This window comes from Oncorhynchus gorbuscha, linkage group LG09 (assembly GCF_021184085.1).
Source record: "Oncorhynchus gorbuscha isolate QuinsamMale2020 ecotype Even-year linkage group LG09, OgorEven_v1.0, whole genome shotgun sequence".
Lineage (NCBI taxonomy): Eukaryota > Metazoa > Chordata > Actinopteri > Salmoniformes > Salmonidae > Oncorhynchus > Oncorhynchus gorbuscha.
Window position 1 is genome coordinate 16,162,338 of NC_060181.1, and position 24,263 is coordinate 16,186,600.

General features: G+C 46.9%; 1 protein-coding gene across 3 annotated transcripts in view; it reads left to right on the forward strand.

Annotated features, from left to right (window-relative positions):
• Positions 1-24,263, forward strand: part of LOC124043195 (collagen alpha-1(XVI) chain-like) — a 171,340-nt gene that overhangs the window by 39,203 nt on the left and 107,874 nt on the right. For all 3 annotated transcript variants that reach the window (XM_046361490.1, XM_046361493.1, XM_046361491.1), the window contains exons 5-10: positions 428-551; positions 5,719-6,000; positions 7,025-7,105; positions 9,311-9,385; positions 10,948-10,980; positions 23,796-23,831. In XM_046361490.1, coding sequence (XP_046217446.1) covers positions 428-551; positions 5,719-6,000; positions 7,025-7,105; positions 9,311-9,385; positions 10,948-10,980; positions 23,796-23,831 — 631 coding nt within the window. The remainder of the gene's footprint in view (positions 1-427; positions 552-5,718; positions 6,001-7,024; positions 7,106-9,310; positions 9,386-10,947; positions 10,981-23,795; positions 23,832-24,263) is intronic.

Consider the following 24,263-nt stretch of genomic DNA (forward strand, 5'->3'; position numbering starts at 1 on the left):
GGCCGCACAAACACACACACACACACACACACACACACACACACACACACACACACACACACACACACACACACACACACACACACACACACACACACACACACACACACACACACACACACGCACACACTCATGTTCTGTATATCTCCCTGCCTGTCTCTCTGTCTCATCGCAAACATACACACACTTGATGAATGTGTGTGTGTGTGTGTGTGTGTGTGTGTGTGTGTGTGTGTGTGTGTGTGTGTGTGTGTGTGTGTGTGTGTGTGTGTGTGTGTGTGTGTGTGTGTGTGTGTGTGTGTGTGTGTGTGTGTGTGTGTGCCTGTATGTACAGTATATGTGTGTTGTGTGTATGTCTATTTGTGATGTCTATTAGTGTGCATATTTTTGTATATCCGTTTGTGTGTCTAACAGTGTGTTTTCTCAGTCAGGTGTTCCCCCATGGTCTTCCTGATGAGTTCACGCTGGTCTTCACTTTACTCCTCAAGAAAAAAACACTGAGGGACAACATCTACCTCTTCCAGATCTCTGATGAACAGGGATACCCACAGGTATACACTCCTCTTTTCATTTTTAGTTTCCTGGGGGGGGGATAGGCTTTGTCGTGCCATTTTCACGACTGTCTTGGTGTGTTTGGACCAATCTAGTTTGTTGTTGATGTGGACACCAAGGAATTTGAATCTTTCAACCTGCTCCACTACAGCCCCGTCGATGAGAATAGGGACGTGCTCGGTGCTCCTTTTCCTGTAGTCCACAATCATCATCATCTCCTTAGTCTTGGTTACATTGAGGGATGGGTTGTTATTCTGGAACCACCCAGCCAGGTCTCTGACCTCCTCCCTATAGGCTGTCTCGTCGTTGTTGGTAATCAGGCCTACCACTGTTGTGTCGTCAGCCAACTTAATGATGTTGTTGGAGTCGTGCCTGGCCATGCAGTCGTGGGTGATCAGGGAGTACAGGAGAGGACTGAGCATGCACCCCTGGGGAGCTCCAGTGTTGAGGATCAGCGTGGCAGATGTGTTGCTACCTACCCTCACCACCTGGGTCGGCCTGTCAGGAAGTCTAGGATCCAATTGCAGACGGAGGTGTTTAGTCCCAGGATCCTTAGCTTAGTAATGAGCTTTGAGGGCTCTATGGTGTTGAACGCTGAGCTGTAGACAATGAACAGCATTCTCACATAGGTGTTCCTTTTGTCCAGGTGGGAAAGGGCAGTATGGAGTGCAATAGAGATGGCATCATCTGTGGATCTGTTTGGGCGGTATGCAAATTGGAGTGGGTCTAAGGTTTCTGGGATAATGGTGTTGATGTGAGCCATTACCAACCTTTCAAAGCACTTCATGGCTACGGTTGTGAGTGAAACGGGTCAGTAGTCATTAAGGCAGGTTGCCTTTGTGTTCTTGGGCACAGGGACTATGGTGGTCTGCTTGAAGCATGTTGGTATTACAGACTCAATCAGGGACATGTTGAAAATGTCGGTGAAGACACCTGCCAGCTGGTCAGCACATGCCCGGAGCACACGTCCTGGTAATCCATCTGGCCCCGCAGCCTTGTGAATGTTGACCTGTTTAAAGGTCTTACTCACGTTGGCTATGGAGAGCGTGATCACACAGTCGTCCGAAACAGCTGATGCTCTCATGCATGCCTCAGTGTTGCTTGCCTCGAAGCGAGCATAGACGTGATTTCGCTCATCTGGTAGGCTCGTGTCACTGGGCAGCTCGCGGCTATGCTTCCCTTTGTAGTCTGTAATAGTTTGCAAGCCCTGCCACATCCGACAAGCGTTGGAGCCGGTGTAGTATGATTCAATCTTAGCCCTGTATTGACACTTTTCCTGTTTGATGGTTAGTCACAGGGCATAGCGGGATTCTTGTAAGCTTCCGTGTTAGAGTCCCTCACCTTGAAAGCGGCAGCTCTACCCTTTAGCTCAGTGCGAATGTTGCCTGTAATCCATAGCTTCTGGCTCCTCCTCTATTCCTCCCTGCATACCCCATCTATTTTCTGCTCCTTCCTTCCTTCACTTCTCTCTATCTCTTTCTACCCCCTCATATCGCCTGTCCTCCATCTCACTCCTCTCTTTCCACTCCTATATCATGTCTTTCATCTCTACTATCTCTCTCTCTTCCCACCCCCCCTGTCTCCTGTCCTTCATTTCTCCACTCTCTCTCTTCCCACCCCCCTGTATCCTGTCCTCCATCTCTCCTCTCTCTCTCTTCCCACCCCCTGTCTCCTGTCCTCCATCTCTCCTCTCTCTCTCTTCCCACACCCCTGTCTCCTGTCCTCCATCTCTCCTCTCTCTCTCTTTCCACCCCCTGTCTCCTGTCCTTCATTTCTCCACTCTCTCTCTTCCCACCCCCTGTATCCTGTCCTCCATCTCTCCTCTCTCTCTCTTCCCACCCCCTGTCTCCTGTCCTCCATCTCTCCTCTCTCTCTCTTCCCACCCCCTGTCTCCTGTCTTCCATCTCTCCTCTCTCTCTCTTTCCACCCCTCCTAGGTCCTGTCCTCCATCTCTCCTCTCTCTCTCTTTCCACCCCTCCTGTCTCCTGTCCTCCATCTCTCCTCTCTCTCTCTTTCCACCCCCTTCCACCCCCTGTCTCCTGTCCTTCATTTCTCCACTCTCTCTCTTCCCACCCCCTGTATCCTGTCCTCCATCTCTCCTCTCTCTCTCTTCCCACCCCTCCTAGGTCCTGTCCTCCATCTCTCCTCTCTCTCTCTTTCCACCCCTCCTAGGTCCTGTCCTCCATCTCTCCTCTCTCTCTCTTTCCACCCCTCCTGTCTCCTGTCCTCCATCTCTCCTCTCTCTCTATTTCCACCCATCCTGTCTCCTGTCCTCCATCTCTCCTCTCTCTCTCTCTTTCCACCCCTCCTGTCTCCTGTCCTCCATCTCTCCTCTCTCTCTATTTCCACCCATCCTGTCTCCATCTCTCCTCTCTCTCTCTCTCTCTTTCCACCCCCTGTCTCCTGTCCTTCATTTCTCCACTCTCTCTCTTTGCACCCCCTGTATCCTGTCCTCCATCTGTTCCCACCCCCTGTCTCCTGTCTTCCATCTCTCCTCTCTCTCTTTTCCACCCCTCCTGCCTCCTGTCCTCCATCTCTCCTCTCTCTCTATTTCCACCCATCCAGTCTCCTGTCCTCCACCCCCTGTCTCCTGTCTTCCATCTCTCCTCTCTCTCTATTTCCACCACCCTGTCTCCTGTCTTCCATCTCTCCTCTCTCTCTATTTCCACCCCTCCTAGGTCCTGTCCTCCATCTCTCCTCTCTCTCTCTTCCCACCCCTCCCAGGTCCTGTCCTCCATCTCTCCTCTCTCTCTATTTCCACCCCTCCTAGGTCCTGTCCTCCATCTCTCCTCTCTCTCTCTCTTCCCACCCCTCCCAGGTCCTGTCCTCCATCTCTCCTCTCTCTCTTTCCCACCCTCCTAGGTCCTGTCCTCCATCTCTCCTCTCTCTCTCTTCCCACCCCTCCCAGGTCCTGTCCTCCATCTCTCCTCTCTCTCTCTCTCTTCCCACCCCTCCCAGGTCCTGTCCTCCATCTCTCCTCTCTCTTCCCACCCCTCCTAGGTCCTGTCCTCCATCTCTCCTCTCTCTCTCTTCCCACCCCTCCTAGGTCCTGTCCTCCATCTCTCCTCTCTCTCTCTTCCCACCTCTCCCAGGTCCTGTCCTCCATCTCTCCTCTCTCTCTCTTCCCACCCCTCCTAGGTCCTGTCCTCCATCTCTCCTCTCTCTCTCTTCCCACCCCTCCCAGGTCCTGTCCTCCATCTCTCCTCTCTCTCTCTTCCCACCCCTCCTAGGTCCTGTCCTCCATCTCTCCTCTCTCTCTCTTCCACCCCTCCTAGGTCCTGTCCTCCATCTCTCCTCTCTCTCTCTTTCCACCCCTCCTGTCTCCTGTCCTCCATCTCTCCTCTCTCTCTATTTCCACCCATCCTGTCTCCTGTCCTCCATCTCTCCTCTCTCTCTCTCTTTCCACCCCTCCTGTCTCCTGTCCTCCATCTCTCCTCTCTCTCTATTTCCACCCATCCTGTCTCCATCTCTCCTCTCTCTCTCTCTCTTTCCACCCCCTGTCTCCTGTCCTTCATTTCTCCACTCTCTCTCTGCACCCCCTGTATCCTGTCCTCCATCTGTTCCCACCCCCTGTCTCCTGTCTTCCATCTCTCCTCTCTCTCTCTTTCCACCCCTCCTGCCTCCTGTCCTCCATCTCTCCTCTCTCTCTATTTCCACCCATCCAGTCTCCTGTCCTCCACCCCCTGTCTCCTGTCTTCCATCTCTCCTCTCTCTCTATTTCCACCACCCTGTCTCCTGTCTTCCATCTCTCCTCTCTCTCTATTTCCACCCCTCCTAGGTCCTGTCCTCCATCTCTCCTCTCTCTCTCTTCCCACCCCTCCCAGGTCCTGTCCTCCATCTCTCCTCTCTCTCTATTTCCACCCCTCCTAGGTCCTGTCCTCCATCTCTCCTCTCTCTCTCTCTTCCCACCCCTCCCAGGTCCTGTCCTCCATCTCTCCTCTCTCTCTCTTCCCACCCCTCCTAGGTCCTGTCCTCCATCTCTCCTCTCTCTCTCTTCCCACCCCTCCCAGGTCCTGTCCTCCATCTCTCCTCTCTCTCTCTCTCTTCCCACCCCTCCCAGGTCCTGTCCTCCATCTCTCCTCTCTCTTCCCACCCCTCCTAGGTCCTGTCCTCCATCTCTCCTCTCTCTCTCTTCCCACCCCTCCTAGGTCCTGTCCTCCATCTCTCCTCTCTCTCTCTTCCCACCTCTCCCAGGTCCTGTCCTCCATCTCTCCTCTCTCTCTCTTCCCACCCCTCCTAGGTCCTGTCCTCCATCTCTCCTCTCTCTCTCTTCCCACCCCTCCCAGGTCCTGTCCTCCATCTCTCCTCTCTCTCTCTCTTCCCACCCCTCCCAGGTCCTGTCCTCCATCTCTCCTCTCTCTCTCTTCCCACCCCTCCTAGGTCCTGTCCTCCATCTCTCCTCTCTCTCTCTTCCCACCCCTCCTAGGTCCTGTCCTCCATCTCTCCTCTCTCTCTCTTCCCACCCCTCCTAGGTCCTGTCCTCCATCTCTCCTCTCTCTCTCTTTCCACCCCTCCTAGGTCCTGTCCTCCATCTCTCCACTCTCTCTCTTTCCACCCCTCCTAGGTCCTGTCCTCCATCTCTCCACTCTATCCTCCCTTTGTCTTCTCCTCTCTGTTTCTGTTCTCTCATTATCATTCTCATTATTATTCTCGTTATTATTCTCATTATTATTCATCTTACTTCTATGATGAAGAGTGTCTCTCACATCTATAATCAATCTGCAAACAAATTTAAATGCTATTCAGCATGTATAGGATGAATTGAGGGCAAACCAACTCGTTATACATGATTGATTGTGTGTTTTCATGGGCAATAATTAGTTGCCTCTGTCCATGTTTTTGTTAACTTTGCAGTGTTCTATGTAGCCCACTTTGAGACCCAAAGCATAGTACTGTACTGAACTTCTGTCTGTAGCTCCTTCTCATGGTGGATTATTGCTTGGGAATGGATAGACCTATTCAATGAACCATTGGCTTCAGCAATACCTACAATATTCCTTCAGCTCTGTAGACACTATAGTGGTAGGAACAAGGGAAGAGGAACGAGGGAGGAGGTGAGAGGTGTTCTTTCCCAATCAGAAATGCATAATGACCCAACTGTTTTTTCCTGTCTCCTCTCCCTCTCTCCTCCTTTCTTCTCCCAACCATCCTCCCCCACTCCCCCAGTTCTCCCTTGACCTGAATGGCCCTGATGCCACCCTGTCCCTGCGTGCACGGGGGGCCGACCCCCTGGGTGAGCCAGTTGGGTGTGTGTTCAGGGGGGAGGGCGTGGAGTCTATCCTGGACAGTGGTTGGCACAAACTGGCCCTCAGCGTCCAGCAGAGGGCAGCCTCTCTACATGTAGACTGCAGCTCCATCCAGACCAAGCCCCTGGAGCCCCGTGGCGAGCTATCGACCAAGGGACACACCCTACTGGGCATCAGAGCAACAGATGCTGCCGCTGTGGAGGTATGGAGGTGGAGGGTCAGGAAAGGAGAGGATGGGGGGGGTTATTGTGGTGGGAAGTTGGAAGATTGGGTTGGGTTAACGTGTATGTAGGGAGTAGAGGGATGGAGGGAGAGGGTGGGAGGAGGGGAGAGCTGGATGGAGAGGTGTAGAGGGTGGGAGGAGGGGAGAAATGGAGGGAGAGGTAGAGATGGTGGGAGGAGGGGAGAGATGGATGGAGGGGGTGGGATGAGGGCAGATGTGGGAGGAGGGCATATATGGAGGAAGAGGTGGAGCGGGGAGGAGGGGGAGGGGGATGGGGGGAGAGGTCGAGATGGTGGGAGGAGGGGAGATGTAGAGGTGGAGAGGGTGGGAGGAAGCGCGATATGGAGGGAATAGTGGAGCGGGGGGAGGAGGGGAGAGATGGGGTGAGAGGTGTAGAGATGTGGGAGGAGGGCATATATGGAGGGAGAGGTGGAGCGGGGGGAGGAGGGGGAGAGATGGTGGGAGGAGGGGAGATATGGAGGTAGAGGTGGAGAGGGTGGGAGTAGGGGAGAAATGGTGGAGCGGGGGAGGAAGGGAGATATGGAGGGAATAGTGGAGCGGGAGGAGGGGAGAGATGGGGGAGGAGGGGAGAGATGGGGGAGAGGAGTAGAGGGTGGGAGGAGGGGAGAGATGGAGGGAGAGGTGTAGAGGGTGGGAGGAGGGGAGAGATGGAGGGAGAGGTGTAGAGGGTGGGAGGAGGGGAGAGATGGAGGGAATGGTGGAGGGGGGGAGGAGGGGAGAGATGGAGGGAATGGTGGAGCGGGGGGAGGAGGGGAGAGATGGAGGGAGAGGTGGGAGGAGGGAAGATGTGTAAAGGGCGGGACGAGGGATATTTGAGGGTGATGGTCATGGCTGTAGAAGGGGGGTTGTAAGTGAGCTGTCTCAAACAATATTTCTCTCCCCCTCTTTCTCTCTCTTTCTCTCTTGCTCTTTCTCTCTCTTTCTCTCGCTCTCTTACTTTTTCTCCCTGCCCCTTGTCTTCTGCGTCTCTCTTGTCTCTTAGATGGACATTCAGCAGGTGATGGTGTATTGTGACGCCTCCCTGGCCATTCAGGAGTCCTGCTGTGAGATACCTGGTGCTAGGGTGAGAACACCAACCATCAAACAACACTCCCACAACCATCAAACAACACTCCCACAACCATTACATAACACTCCCGCAACCATTACACAACACTCCCACAACCATCACACAAACCATCACACAACACTCCCACAACCTTTCTAAACACCAACCATCACGCATAGTCCCTGTGCCAAGATGACCTGTCTAAATGCCTACTGCCCCGTAGCACTCACATCTATAGCCATTTAATGCTTTGAAAGGCTGGTCATGGCTCACGTTAAAACCATCATCCCAGACACCCTAGACCCACTCCAATTTGCATACCGCCCCAACATATCCACAGATGATGCAATCTCTATTGCACTCCACACTACCCTTTTCCCCCTGGAGAAAAGGAACACTTATGTGAGAATGCTATTCATTGACTACAGCTCAGCGTTCAACACCATAGAGCACTCAAAGCTCCTCACTAAGCTCAGGACCCTGGGACTAAACACCTCCGTCTGCAACTGGATCCTAGACTTCCTGACGGGCCGCCCCCAGGTGGTGAGGGTAGGTAACAACACATCCACCACGCTGATCCTCAACACGGGGGCCCCTCAACGGTGCGTGCTCAGTCCCCTCCTGTACTCCCTGTTCACTCATGACTGCATGGCCAGGCACGACTCCAACACCATCGTTAAGCTTGCCGATGACATAACAGTGGTAGCCCTGATCACTGACAACGATGGGACAACCTATAGGGAGGAGATCAGAAACCTGATCATGTGGTGCCAGGACAACAACCTCTCCCTCAACATGATCAAGACAAAGGTGATGATTATGGACGACAGGAAAAGGAGGAGCGGGCACGCCCACATTCTCATCAACGGGGCTGCAGTGGAGCAGGTTGAGAGCTTCAAGTTCCTTGGTGTCCACATCACCAACAAACTAACATGGTCGGAGACAGATGTTTTATACAACAGCCGTCTGTGTGTTCCTTTGTCGACTTCGTCTGCACATTTGCAATCAAACGGCATAATTTTGTTCATCTCCCTCGCTATCATACTCTAATTCCTCCAGGGAACAAAACTTTTGCTTTTTGCAGTTACTACATGATATCGTTCAAAAAAGCAGTGTTAGAAAGGATGACCTACACAAACTGACCAGCTCATGTTATAGACAGACGATCTAAAGTCATCTCTCGGCATGTCCAGCCCACTCATTATCTCAACCAATCATGGCTAGTGGGAAGATTCCTGTGTTTATCGGCGGCTAAACCAACTAGGCTTGTATTTGTATTTACAGATGGCAAACACGTTTCTTATTCAGGCACATGAAAGTTCACTTGCCAAAAAAACGCATTTTGATAAAAAATGTTTACATTTAAGTAGTGACGCGCGACATACGCCTAGTTTCCTGAAATGAGTCACATGTGGACGTGTACCTCACGCTTATATTTGCATGTTTATTTGTTTGTGTGTGTTGGTGAGTGTGTGTGTGCTGTATATAGGCCTATGTATGAAAGACCGGCAAACAGAGAGAGAACACCTTCAGAACAGCCGAGGAGACTTTCAGACCCCTCTTGAATTGATGAAGTGATGTATGGAGGAGGAGGAGAGGAAGAGACAGACCACCCTCCCTCTTCTCCTTCTCTCTGAGCTGTCTGCTACAGGGCTCCTCGCAAGCAGTGTTTACAACTTGAACAGGAGCTGCACACACACACACACACACACACACACACACACACACACACACACACACACACACACACACACACACACACACACACACACACACACACACACACACACACACACACACACACACACACACGTGCGCACACACACACACACACACACACACACACACACACACGCGCACGCACGCACGCACGCACGCACGCACGCACGCACGCACGCACACACACACACACACACACACACACACACACCGCCAACAGAGTTCTGAAAAGAAGGCTGACAAAGAGAGTGGTGTATTTTATGGCTCGACATGGAGTGTCCGAGGGTCATAAAGTTCCTGTTGTTGATCTCCTTTGTTGCCATGGAAAACCCCTCAAAATATGAAAACAGTGTTACATTACTTTGTCTTCAGTTTAACTTTTCAGTTCAGATGTTTCCAGGCAGTTCACGATACACAATCCCCAATTGATGTTTGCTACCTGTAGGCTAGCTTTTCACCTTTAACCCATGGCCGCGCTCTCTCTCACTCTCTCTTTCTCAGTGCCCCCCTGACGCCCCCAAGAGTCGCCGCGCTGCCGAGAATGACCTAGAGCAGCCGGTCCTTGCCTTTAACCAGGTAATACACACTCAGATATCCCAGCAGGCAGACCAACGACACCAAGTACTGACTGGTAGGGGAAGGCTTCTACCAAAACATTCTGTTGGTTCTCCTGTTATTCATTGGTCCTCCCCTAATAATCAGTGATCTAACCAATCGAGGGATTGATGGAATCAACAGTAGCATGATGACCTCCACAAACACTATTGAGAAATATGATTTTTTTCAACTCTTGCAACAGTGCTAGATTGCCAGATAGATAATACTATTTCATTATGTTGTGAAGCCAAATCATCCTGTCTCATTTCATGATTTATATTAATGTCATCATTTTCCATTCATCCATTCATTAGGCATGCTGTTTGTCTTTTGGAGAGCTGTTGATAATAACTCAAAGCTCTGGCAGACTACAGACAGGAGTAATCAATCCCAGAGAATTGAACTGCTGTCTGAGTTTGTAATGAGATGCAGGTCTGTGTCTGGCAGTGGTAGCGCTAACAGATGAAATAACAGCTGATGATCGACGATGGACAATATAAGGAAGTCTCCCTCTCCCTCTTTCTCTGTCTGGGCATCAGGGTTTTATTAGTGATCAACTTCACCTCTCCTCATCCCTCTCTTCTTCTCCTTTCATTATTTTTCTCCTTAAAATTCACTCTGGGTAAAAACATCTGGATGTGTCCATAAAATGTAGATAGTATGTATAATCTGGAAGTAGAAGTGTTATTGTCTTTTAAACTAGTCGTAGCTTACTGGTTAGAGCGTTTGGCCAGTAACCGAAAGCTGACAAGGTAAAAATCTGTCGTTCTGCCCCTGAGCAATCCACTGTTCCTCGGGCGCCAAAGATGTGTTTATCGATTAAGGCAGCCCCCGCACCTCTCTGATTCAGAGGAGTTGGGTTAAATGTGGAAGACACATTTCAGTTGAGTGCATTCAGTTGTACAACTGACGAGGCTGACTAGGTCCCCATTAGTTTACTCCAATTAGGGGAGGGGTGGTAGGGTTAAGGGAAAATAATAAAGAAAAATATATATAAAAAATGATATATGGGGGATTGGAAATGATGCAGACAATTACACTGATGGAAGCAACAATCTATCTGCAGTATTACAACTGATCTACGCCAGTATGTCAGGTTAGATGTCATTCTTCATCCACTCTCTGTTTTGCTGCTGATGCAGCTAGCTTCAGTAGTGTGCATTTACCTGCAAAATATGCCATAGAATTCTAATTCGATTCTGTTTAAATGTTGGCTTCCAAAGAGCATCACGTCACAACATAATTACCATTGCGTCTTCAAAAGAAAAGAAAAGCTGTTACTGGAAGCAGGTTCATGGTTGGTCCAACAATGTTGTACCTGTCTTCTAATAGTTCAATGTTGTACCTGTCTTCTAATGGTTCAATGTTGTACCTGTCTTCTAATGGTCCAATGTTGTACCTGTCTTCTAATGGTTCAATGTTGTACCTGTCTTCTAATGGTTCAAGTCATGAAAGGTCCATAGCATTCTAAAATGGCAGAGTTCAAGTTTATGTCCCTCTCCCTCTCTCTTTTCCTCTCTCTCTCTCTCTCTCTCTCTCAGGAAATCCTTGGATCCCAGGGTCTGGCAGAAAAAGTATGTTTCAATCTTTCCCTTTCACACACACAGGCACAAACACGCATAAACACACACATACAGGCACACAGACACACAAAGACAGAAAGACAAGCACACATACACACAACCACAACCTTGATCCTATATTAGTGAAGAAGCTGAGGAGAGACTTACAGTTGGCGTCCAATCAGAAAGACCATATGTAGGCGTTATGGGCCAATCAGAGCAAGGTATTTGTTTATGCCAGCGGCTGGTGACCCAAATACCAGTTCAGTTGCTGTAGTCCAAGAAAGGGCAGAGAAGGAGGGTAACAGTGTGAGATGGTGTGACACACACGTACACACACACACACACACACACACACACACACACACGCACACACACACACACACACACACACACACACACACACACACACACACACACACACACACACACACACACACACACACACACACACACACACACACACACACACACACACACACACACACACACACACACACACACAGCTCTGCTACTGACAGTGGAGTGATTTGAACATTATACACCTTGGCTATCTGGGGAGTTGCTCTATTGCTGCCTATTCATTTTGTCATTCTCCAACAGTAGCAGAATTCTGTTTACATATGCAGTAGCATATACAACTCCAGACACTCCATTACTGCATTCCTTAGTGTCCTGACTGATGTTTTACTCATTTCCCATGGCTCAGTGTAATGCAGGTTATTACCTGTGTTGAAACATAGCTCTAGTCGCTGGAGAGGAACTACGACTGAATATGATGAGACAGAATGATCTCTCTCTATTGGAAGACTTTCACAGCTATGAATCAACACAGTTATTAGTGTGTGTGGGTCGGTGGGGGGGTGGGAGGGGTGGGGCGTATATACAGTTGAAGTCTGAAGTTTATGTATACTTAGGTTGGAGTCATTAAAACTTGTTTTTCAACCACTCCAACAATATCTTGTTAACAAACTATAGTTTTGGCAAGTCGGTTAGGACATCTACTTCGTGCATGACACAAGTAATTGTTCCAACAATTGTTTACAGACAGATTATTTCACTTACAATTCACTGTATCACAATTTCAGTGGGTCAGAAGTTTACATACACTAAGTTGACTGTGCCTTTAAACAGCTTGGGAAATTCCAGAAAATTATATAATGGCTTTACAAGCTTCTGATAGGCTAATTGACATCATTTGAGTCAATTGGAGGTGTACCTGTGGATGTATTTCAAGGCCTACCTTCAAACTCAGTGGCTCTTTGCTTGGCATCATGGGAATATCTAAATAACTCAGCCAAGACCTCAGAAAACAAATTGTAGACCTTCACAAGTCTGGTTCATCCTTGGGAGCAATTTCCAAACACCTGAAGGTACCACGTTCATCTGTACAATCAATAGGTCGCAAGTATAAACACCATGGGACCATGCAGCCGTCATACCGCTCAGGAAGGAGACGCATTCTGTCTCCTAGAGATGAACGTACTTTGGTGCGAAAAGTGCAAATCAATCCCAGAACAACAGCAAAGGACCTTGTGAAGATGCTGGAGGAAACATGTACAAAAGTATCTATATCCACAGTGAAACGAGTCCTATATCAACAAAACCTGAACGCTCAGCAATGAAGAAGCCACTGCTCCAAAACCACCATAAAAAAGCTTGACTACCATTTGCAACTGCACACGGGGACAAAGATCGTACTTTTCACAAAATGTCTCTGGTCCCAAGTATACTTCCTAAGTTGTGGCAAAATGGCTTAAGGACAACAAAGTCAAGGTATTGGAGTGGCCATCACAAAGCCCTGACCTCAATCCTATAGAACACCTGTGGGCAGAAATGAAAAAGCGTGTGCGAGCAAGGAGGCCTACAAACCTGACTCAGTTACACCAGCTCTGTCAGGAGGAATGTGCCAACATTCACCCAATTATTGTGTTAAGCTCCTGGAAGGCTCCCCGAAACCTTTGACCCAAGTTAAACAATTGTTAGGCAATGCTACCAAATACTAATTGAGTGTATGTAAACTTCTTACCCACTGGGAATGTGATGAAAGAAATAGAAACTGAAATAAATCATTCTCTCTATTATTCTGACATTTCACATTCTTAAAATGAAGTGGTGAACCTAACTGACCTAAAACAGGGAATTGTTACCAGGATTAAATGTCAGGAATTGTGGAAAAACTGAGTTTATATGTATTTGGCTAAGGTGTATGTAAACTTCCCACTTCAACTGTGTTTGTGCATGTATTTGAGGATGCCTGGGTGGTTGTGTGTCTGTGTGTGTACATGTATTTGAGGATGCCTGGGTGGTTGTGTGTGTGTACATGTATTTGAGGATGCCTGGGTGGTTGTGTGTGTGTACATGTATTTGAGGATGCCTGGGTGGTTGTGTGTTTGTGCCTGTATTTGAGGATGCCTGGGTGGTTGTGTGTGTGTACATGTATTTGAGGATGCCTGGGTGGTTGTGTGTGTGTACATGTATTTGAGGATGCCTGGGTGGTTGTGTGTTTGTGCATGTATTTGAGGATGCCTGGGTGGTTGTGTGTGTGTGCATGTATTTGAGGATGCCTGGGTGGTTGTGTGTGTGTGTACATGTATTTGAGGATACCTGGGTGGTTGTGTGTGTGTACATGTATTTGAGGATGCCTGGGTGGTTGTGTGTGTGTGTGTGTACATTTATTTGAGGATGCCTGGGTGGTTGTGTGTGTGTGTACATGTATTTGAGGATGCCTGGGTGGTTGTGTGTGTGTGTACATGTATTTGAGGATACCTGGGTGGTTGTGTGTGTGTACATGTATTTGAGGATGCCTGGGTGGTTGTGTGTGTGTACATGTATTTGAGGATGCCTGGGTGGTTGTGTGTTTGTGCATGTATTTGAGGATGCCTGGGTGGTTGTGTGTGTGTACATGTATTTGAGGATGCCTGGGTGGTTGTGTGTGTGTGCATGTATTTGAGGATGCCTGGGTGGTTGTGTGTGTGTACATGTATTTGAGGATGCCTGGGTGGTTGTGTGTGTACATGTATTTGAGGATGCCTGGGTGGTTGTGTGTGTGTACATGTATTTGAGGATGCCTGGGTGGTTGTGTGTGTGTACATGTATTTGAGGATGCCTGGGTGGTTGTGTGTGTGTACATGTATTTGAGAATGCCTGGGTGGTTGTGTGTGTGTACATGTATTTGAGGATGCCTGGGTGGTTGTGTGTTTGTGCATGTATTTGAGGATGCCTGGGTGGTTGTGTGTGTGTACATGTATTTGAGGATGCCTGGGTGGTTGTGTGTGTGCACATGTATTTGAGGATGCCTGGGTGGTTGTGTGTGTGTACATGTATTTGAGGATGCCTGGGTGGTTGTGTGTGTGTACATGTATTTGAGGATGCCTGGGTGGTTGTGTGTGTGTACATGTATTTGAGGATGCCTGGGTAGTTGTGTGTTTGTGCATGTATTTGAGGATGCCTGGGTGGTTGTGTGTGTGTACATGTATTTGAGGATGCCTGGGTGGTTGTGTGTGTGTACATGTATTTGAGGATGCCTGGGTGGTTGTGTGTGTGTGTACATGTATTTGAGGATGCCTGGGTGGTTGTGTGTTTGTGCATGTATTTGAGGATGCCTGGGTGGTTGTGTGTGTACATGTATTTGAGGATGCCTGGGTGGTTGTGTGTTTGTGCATGTATTTGAGGATGCCTGGGTGGTTGTGTGTGTGTACATGTATTTGAGGATGCCTGGGTGGTTGTGTGTGTGTGTACATGTATTTGAGGATGCCTGGGTGGTTGTGTGTGTGTACATGTATTTGAGGATGCCTGGGTGGTTGTGTGTGTGCATGTATTTGAGGATGCCTGGGTGGTTGTGTGTGTGTACATGTATTTGAGGATGCCTGGGTGGTTGTGTTTGTGTACATGTATTTGAGGATGCCTGGGTGGTTGTGTGTGTGTACATGTATTTGAGGATGCCTGGGTGGTTGTGTGTGTGTATGTGTACATGTATTTGAGGATGCCTGGGTGGTTGTGTGTGTGTACATGTATTTGAGGATGCCTGGGTGGTTGTGTGTGTTTGTGCATGTATTTGAGGATGCCTGGGTGGTTGTGTGTGTGTGTACATGTATTTGAGGCCTGGGTGGTTGTGTGTGCCTTTGAGGATGCCTGGGTGGTTGTGTGTGTGTACATGTATTTGAGGATGCCTGGGTGGTTGTGTGTGTTTGTGCATGTATTTGAGGATGCCTGGGTGGTTGTGTGTGTGTACATGTATTTGAGGATGCCTGGGTGGTTGTGTGTGTGTACATGTATTTGAGGATGCCTGGGTGGTTGTGTGTGTTTGTGCATGTATTTGAGGATGCCTGGGTGGTTGTGTGTGTGTGTACATGTATTTGAGGATGCCTGGGTGGTTGTGTGTTTGTGCATGTATTTGAGGATGCCTGGGTGGTTGTGTGTTTGTGCATGTATTTGAGGATGCCTGGGTGGTTGTGTATGTGTACATGTATTTGAGGATGCCTGGGTGGTTGTGTGTGTGTGTACATGTATTTGAGGATGCCTGGGTGGTTGTGTGTGTGTGTACATGTATTTGAGGATGCCTGGGTGGTTGTGTATGTGTACATGTATTTGAGGATGCCTGGGTGGTTGTGTGTGTGTATGTATTTGAGGATGCCTGGGTGGTTGTGTGTGTGTACATGTATTTGAGGATGCCTGGGTGGTTGTGTGTGTGTACATGTATTTGAGGATGCCTGGGTGGTTGTGTGTGTGTACATGTATTTGAGGATGCCTGGGTGGTTGTGTGTGTGTACATGTATTTGAGAATGCCTGGGTGGTTGTGTGTGTGTGCATGTATTTGAGGATGCCTGGGTGGTTGTGTGTTTGTACATGTATTTGAGGATGCCTGGGTGGTTGTGTGTGTGTACATGTATTTGAGGATGCCTGGGTGGTTGTGTGTGTGTTGTGAGGATGCCTGGGTGGTTGTGTGTGTGTACATGTATTTGAGGATGCCTGGGTGGTTGTGTGTGTGTGGGTGGTTGTGTGTGTGTGTGTACATGTATTTGAGGATGCCTGGGTGGTTGTGTGTGTGTACATGTATTTGAGGATGCCTGGGTGGTTGTGTGTGTGTACATGTATTTGAGGATGCCTGGGTGGTTGTGTGTGTGTACATGTATTTGAGGATGCCTGGGTGGTTGTGTGTGTGTACATGTATTTGAGGATGCCTGGGTGGTTGTGTGTGTGTACATGTATTTGAGGATGCCTGGGTGGTTGTGTGTGTGTACATGTATTTGAGGATGCCTGGGTGGTTGTGTGTGTGTACATGTATTTGAGGATGCCTGGGTGGTTGTGTGTGTTGTGAGGATGCATGTATTTGAGGATGCCTGGGTGGTTGTGTGTGTTTGTGCATGTATTTGAGGATGCCTGGGTGGTTGTGTGTGTGTGTACATGTATTTGAGGATGCCTGGGTGGTTGTGTGTTTGTGCATGTATTTGAGGATGCCTGGGTGGTTGTGTGTTTGTGCATGTATTTGAGGATGCCTGGGTGGTTGTGTGTTTGTGCATGTATTTGAGGATGCCTGGGTGGTTGTGTGTGTGTACATGTATTTGAGGATGCCTGGGTGGTTGTGTGTGTTTGTGCATGTATTTGAGGATGCCTGGGTGGTTGTGTGTGTGTGTACATGTATTTGAGGATGCCTGGGTGGTTGTGTGTTTGTGCATGTATTTGAGGATGCCTGGGTGGTTGTGTGTGTGTACATGTATTTGAGGATGCCTGGGTGGTTGTGTGTGTGTACATGTATTTGAGGATGCCTGGGTGGTTGTGTGTGTGTGTGTACATGTATTTGAGGATGCCTGGGTGGTTGTGTGTTTGTGCATGTATTTGAGGATGCCTGGGTGGTTGTGTGTGTTTGTGCATGTATTTGAGGATGCCTGGGTGGTTGTGTGTGTGTGTACATGTATTTGAGGATGCCTGGGTGGTTGTGTGTGTGTGTACATGTATTTGAGGATGCCTGGGTGGTTGTGTGTTTGTGCATGTATTTGAGGATGCCTGGGTGGTTGTGTGTGTTTGTGCATGTATTTGAGGATGCCTGGGTGGTTGTGTGTGTGTGTACATGTATTTGAGGATGCCTGGGTGGTTGTGTGTTTGTGCATGTATTTGAGGATGCCTGGGTGGTTGTGTGTGTGTGTACATGTATTTGAGGATGCCTGGGTGGTTGTGTGTGTGTACATGTATTTGAGGATGCCTGGGTGGTTGTGTGTGTGTGTGTACATGTATTTGAGGATGGCTGGGTGGTTGTGTGTGTGTGTACATGTATTTGAGGATGCCTGGGTGGTTGTGTGTGTGTGTACATGTATTTGAGGATGCCTGGGTGTTTGTGTGTGTACATGTATTTGAGGATGCCTGGGTGGTTGTGTGTGTGTGTACATGTATTTGAGGATGCCTGGGTGTTTGTGTGTGTACATGTATTTGAGGATGCCTGGGTGGTTGTGTGTTTGTGCATGTCATGTTAATATGCTGAACAAAACTATAAATGCAACATGCAACAATTTCAATGATTTTAAAGAGTTACAGTTCATATAAGGATATCAGTCAATTTAAATACATTCATTAGGCCCTAATGTTATGCAGGTGAATGAGGACCCAAAAGCGACTTGGCGAAAACAGAGTTTTTAATCCAGTAAAGTTACTTTACAAACAAAAGGCATAATACTACTCGTAATGACGAGAACAGACTGGAGACTTGATCAAGAACTGCAGGTTGCCTCGGGAAGGCACTTGAACGTAGCAGACTCAGACACCTGCTCACCACGCAGCATCTGAGGGAAACACGACACGACAGGGCAATACATAGACACAGCACGGTGAATAATAGACAAGGATCCGACAGGGCAGGAACGGAAAACAAGGAGAGAAATAGGGACTCTAATCAGGGAAAAGGATCGGGAACAGGTGTGGGAAGACTAAATGATTGATTAGGGGAATAGGAACAGTTGGGAGCAGGAACGGAACGATAGAGAGAAGAGAGAGCGAGAGAGTGAGAGAGGGAGGGGGAGAGAGAGGGATAGAAAGAGGGAAAGAACCTAATAAGACCAGCAGAGGGAAACGAATAGAAGGGGAAGCACAGGGACAAGACATGATAATCAATGACAAAACATGACACCTAATCTATGGATTTCATATGACTGGGAATACAGATATGCATCTGTTGGTCACAGAAACCTTAAAATTTAAAGGTAGAGGCATGGATCAGAAAACCAGTCAGTATCTGGTGTGACCACCAATTGCCTCATGCAGCATGACACATCTCCTTCGCATAGAGTTGATCAGGCTGTTGATTGGGGCTTGTGGAATGTTGTCCCACTCCTCTTCAATGGCTGTGTGAAGTTGATGGATATTGGCTGAAACTGGAACACGCCGTTAGTACTAGAGGTCGACCGATTATGATTTTTCAACGCCGATACCGATACCGATTATTGGAAGACAAAAAAACCTGATACTGATTAATTGGCCGATTTAAAAAAAAATGTATATATATATATACACACACATTTTTGTAATAATGACAATTGCAGCAATACTGAATGAACAATGAACACTTTTATTTAACTTAATATAATACATATTATTGGCTTTTGGATGGGTGTTCTTAAGGAGATTCCACAGGTTAGTGGTATGTTGCTGACCCCATGCTTACATCTTTATCACAAATAAGACACCTTGCTTTCCCTGGTGCCAATTCCATGTAGCAGTCCCACACTGGTGCTCTGCTTTTCTCTGCCATCTGTAACACACACACACACACACACACACACACACACACACACACACACACACACACACACACACACACACACACACACACACACACACACACACACACACACACACACACACACACACACACACACACACAGCTCTGAAGTGACAATGATACTGAAGAGTCTACTTAGGAGACAAATACTCTCAACTGTTTGAATAAAAATAGAGTTTAAGTTGCCTGTGATGACTGTTGAAAACAAAAACTGTAATTTCTATATGCAGGAAATCCTATTTTAATAATGGACATGGTAAGAATTGACTACCAAAGTGCGAGTCATAATTCCCATGACACCTTCTAGCAAATTCTGAAAAGTGGTTCCTTCATTCATTTATTCCATAGGATATTTTTAGATGAACTTAAAATAAGGTCTGTGTTTTGTGTAGATATCTGTAGATATCCATAGGACAAGGTAACTCTGATCAATATTGGCTAAATATAAACAAAGATTTTTTTAAATTGTTGAGTGGATTTATGAAAATATTTTGACAAACGTTACCTTATTTATCCTAGTGAGATTTACACGGGTATCAAAACGCAGAGGCGGTTTAAGCACGAAACACAGACCTTATTTGAAGTAGATCAAGACATCCTCTATGGAAGACATGAACAGAGGCGGTTTAAGCACGAAACACAGACCTTAACATTCTCTATGGAAGACATGAACGGTAAAATAACGAAGGAACCCCTTTCAAGTTCAGCCTCAAGTTATTACAGGAATTATAACGCGTCGGCTATTTCTCTCTAAACCATATACCTTTGACTATTACGAGCCTGCTGCTGCCTACCACCCCTCAGACTGCTCTATCAAATATAAATTCATAGACTTAACTATAATAAACACACAGAAATACGAGCCTTATGTCAAATCCAGAAACTATCACCTCGAAAACAAACCGTTAATTCCGCTCCGTATTTCATCTAACAGGTGGCATCCATTGCACAATCTTCAATGTTATGTCATAATTACGTACAATTCTGGCAAATTAGTTCGCATAGAGCCAGGCGGCCCAAACTGTTGCATATACCCTGACTCTGCGTGCAATGAAGGCAAGAGGTGACACAATTTCACCTGGTTAATATTGGCTGCTAACCTGGATTTCTTTTAGCTAAATATGCAGGTTTCAAAATATATACTTCTGTGTATTGTCTTTAAGAAAGGCATTGATGTTTATGGTTAGGTTCACGTTGGAGCAAAGACAGTCGTTGATTTATTGTTTTTTTATAAGATAAGATTATTGCAACTTACCTTGGCTTACTGCATTTGAGTAACAGGCAGGCACCTCGTGAGGCAGGTGGTTAGAGCGTTGGACTAGTTAACTGTAAGGTGCAAGATTAGATCCCCCAAGCCGACAAGGTAAAAATCTGTCGTTCTGCCTCGTTCTCAGGCCGTCATTGAAAATAAGAATGTGTTGTTAACTGACTTGCCTAGTTAATTAAATAAAAGTGTAAAAAAAAATGTTATGAAAACTTGAAATCGGCCCTAATTAATCGGCCATTCCATTTAATCGGTCGACCTCTAGTTAGTACACACCGGTCCAGAGCATCCCAAACATGCTCAATGGGTAACATATCTGGTGAATACTCATAATATTTAGTTTAGTGCATACCCAGTGTTTCCCCTAGTTCTTTTTTACAGAAGTGGTGGCAGAGTTAGCAGGGGGGTAGCAGAAAAGGTCTTCCTGGGGGGGTTAAGGGGCATGCAATGCGCCACTGCTGAATGAATATAGGGGAAACACTACATACCACACTTTATACATTGAATTGGGACTCCCAAATCATGAATGGTTAACAACCAAACGTGTCCCAACAGGTTGATGTCTCTAGTGAGCAATACATCTCCATATAGTAAAGTAACTAGAGAGAGCAGGCTGAGAGAGAGAGAGAGAGAGAGAGAGAGAGAGAGAGAGAGAGAGAGAGAGAGAGACAGAGAGAGAGAGATAGAGAGAGAGAGAGAGAGAGAGAGAGAGAGAGAGAGAGAGAGAGAGAGAGAGAGAGAGAGAGAAAGATGGGTATTAGGAAACAGTGACTAGGCATCACGTACCAACCATTGATGGAGTTGCAGTTGAGGATCCCAGGAAGAGTATCTGCTGCAGCTAATGGGGATCCTGATATAGTACCAAACACACAGAACAAAAACTTTCTCTCTCCTCCTTACCTTATCTCCCAGTCACACAACATCAATATATTTTAACTGCCTGGTGTCACACAACATCAACATATGTTAACTGCCTGGTGTGAGGCGAGCGGGCTGGGCTGACACACTGGGTGGTAGATGTTGTATTAATTGCCATGCTTCCATTAGAAATAACTTTGCGTCAGCAATTTTAAGACACACCAAACTGTAGTGTGTCTGTGTATGTCTTCCCCGTGAAGAGCTACAGCTGGCCTGCACTCTCTGGTGCCTTGGTGATTTCACTGTATCTATTGATCACTGTCTCTCGAGAGGGACGTATGTAATATAATAATATATGCCATTTAGCAGACGCTTTTATCCAAAGTGACTTACAGTCATGTGTGCATACATTCTACGTATGGGTGGTCCCGGGATCGAACCCACTACCCTGGCGTTACAAGCGCCATGCTCTACCAACTGAGCTACAGAAGGACCGTGTGTGTGTGTGTGTGTGTGTGTGTGTGTGTGTGTGTGTGTGTGTGTGTGTGTGTGTGTGTGTGTGTGTGTGTGTGTGTGTGTGTGTGTGTGTGTGTGTGTGTGTGTGTGTGTGTGTGTGTGTGTGTGTGTGTTGGAGACCCCCTCCCCAAACCCATGTCTGCAGAGAATGTTTAGCTGATGTAACAGCGCCACTCTCTGGTCACTGGAGAAACTGCACCCTAATCATTGCACTGCAGAAATCATCAACTAGATTCAGATTACTACCAGCCCTGCTACTGTAGTTGGGCCACTAATCCCAAATGGTAGTCTGTGCGCTGATTGGTCCAAACTGTCTATTGTCTTCCTGACAGGATTCGAACAGACACACGGCATGTCTCTTCTCTCATAATCAACACTACTCTACCCAATAGAGCAGGATGGGCAATTCCAGTCCTCGGGGGCCTGATTGGTGTCACAGTTTTTCCCCAGACCCAGCTAACACAGCTGACTCCAATAATCACCTAATCATGATCTTCAGTTTAGAATTTAATTTGATTAATCAGCTGTGCTTGCTAGGGATGGAGACAAAGTGTGATGCCAACCAGACCCTGGAGGACTGGAGTTGCCCACCCCTGCTATAGAGGAGCCATATACTACACTGAACAAAAATATAAATGCAACACGTAAGGTGTTTCATGAGCTAAAATAAGGAGTATTTATGTCTGCAATAAAGCCTTTTTGCATGTAAAAACTCATTCTGATTGGCTGGGCCTGGCTCCTCAGTGGGTGGGCCTGGCTGAGAAGTGGGTAGGCCACATTGTAATGTCTAGAATGGGATTCATCCAACGGAATCTAGCGGTTCCCATATGTTTGATGTGTTTGATACCATTTAATTTATTCCATTCCAGCCAATATAATGAACCGACCTCCGATAGCTCCTCCCACCAGCCTCCTCTGTGTGCAACTCAGTATTAGGAAGGTGTTCTTAATGTTTGGTATACTCAGTGTATGTTTTGTAACTACTGTACCTGAGTTTGGAAGCTGGCTATCACTTTGATGTTTGACTTTTGCCTTGGATTTGGCCTCTGCTGTTTTTGGCCTATTCCTCCTCTGCGCTCATCACAACATGCTATCAAAAGCAACTTCATCTAGCGAGACACAACCTGACACAGACGTTTTTAAAGTCACTTGGCGTTATCGACACAGTACATTGCAAAATCAATTTGGACTCTTTTAATTCAGACACTTTCCTCATCTATATAAAGGCCTTGATCTCCTGCATTACAGGGTATCTCACCATGAACTAATGTGATGTTAACATTACAGGGTATCTCACCATGAACTAATGTGATGTTAACATTACAGGGTATCTCACCATGAACTAATGTGATGTTAACATTACAGGGTATCTCACCATGAACTAATGTGATGTTAACATTACAGGGTATCTCACCATGAACTAATGTGATGTTAACATTACAGGGTATCTCACCATGAACTAATGTGATGTTAACATTACAGGGTATCTCACCATGAACTAATGTGATGTTAACATTACAGGGTATCTCACCATGAACTAATGTGATGTTAACATTACAGGGTATCTCACCATGAACTAATGTGATGTTAACATTACAGGGTATCTCACCATGAACTAATGTGGTGTTAACATTACAGGGTATCTCACCATGAACTAATGTGATGTTAACATTACAGGGTATCTCACCATGAACTAATGTGATGTTAACATTACAGGGTATCTCACCATGAACTAATGTGATGTTAACATTACAGGGTATCTCACCATGAACTAATGTGATGTTAACATTACAGGGTATCTCACCATGAACTAATGTGATGTTAACATTACAGGGTATCTCACCATGAACTAATGTGCTGTTAACATCACAGGGTATCTCACCATGAACTAATGTGATGTTAACATTACAGGGTATCTCACCATGAACTAATGTGATGTTAACATTACAGGGTATCTCACCATGAACTAATGTGATGTCAATTTTTCTATCTCTCTCTTGCTCTCTCTCTCTCTCTCTCTCTCTCTCTCTCTCTCTCTCTCTCTCTCTCTCTCTCACTCTCTCTCTCTCATTTTCTCCCTCCCTTTCTTTCTCTCTCCCTTTTTCTCACTCCCTCCCTCTCTTTCTCTTTCCCTCCCTCCCTCCCTCCCTCCCTCTCTTGCTCTCTTTTTCTCCCTCCCTCCTTCCCTCTCTTGCTCTCTTTTTCTCCCTCCCTCCCTCTCCCTCCCTCCCTCCCTCCCTCCCTCCCTCCCTCTTTTTCTCTCTCCCTCCCTCTCTCCCTTTCTCTCTCCCTGTCTCTCTCCCTGTCTCTCTCCCTGTCTCTCTCCCTGTCTCTCCCTGTCTCTCTTTTTCTCCCAATATTTTTCTCCCTCTCTCTGTCTTTATCTGTCTCTCTCCCTCCCTTCGTCTCTCTCTTTAGTGTGCTGGTTGTGTTCTTCTCAACGATGACCTAAATGTAAGTTCTGGTTGGATGAAAGCTCTCATGTTGCACTGACTGAACAGATGAGACATATCCCCAATCAAACTCCCTTTCAGAAACAGACTGAACAGATGAGACATATCCCAATCAAACTCCCTTTCAGAAACAAAGACTGAACAGATGAGACATATCCCAATCAAACTCCCTTTCAGAAACAGACTGAACAGATGAGACATATCCCAATCAAACTCCCTTTCAGAAACAAAGACTGAACAGATGAGACATATCCCCAATCAAACTCCCTTTCAGAAACAAAGACTGAACAGATGAGACATATCCCAATCAAACTCCCTTTCAGAAACAAAGACTGAACAGATGAGACATATCCCAATCAAACTCCCTTTCAGAAACAAAGACTGAACAGATGAGACATATCCCAATCAAACTCCCTTTCAGAAACAAAGACTG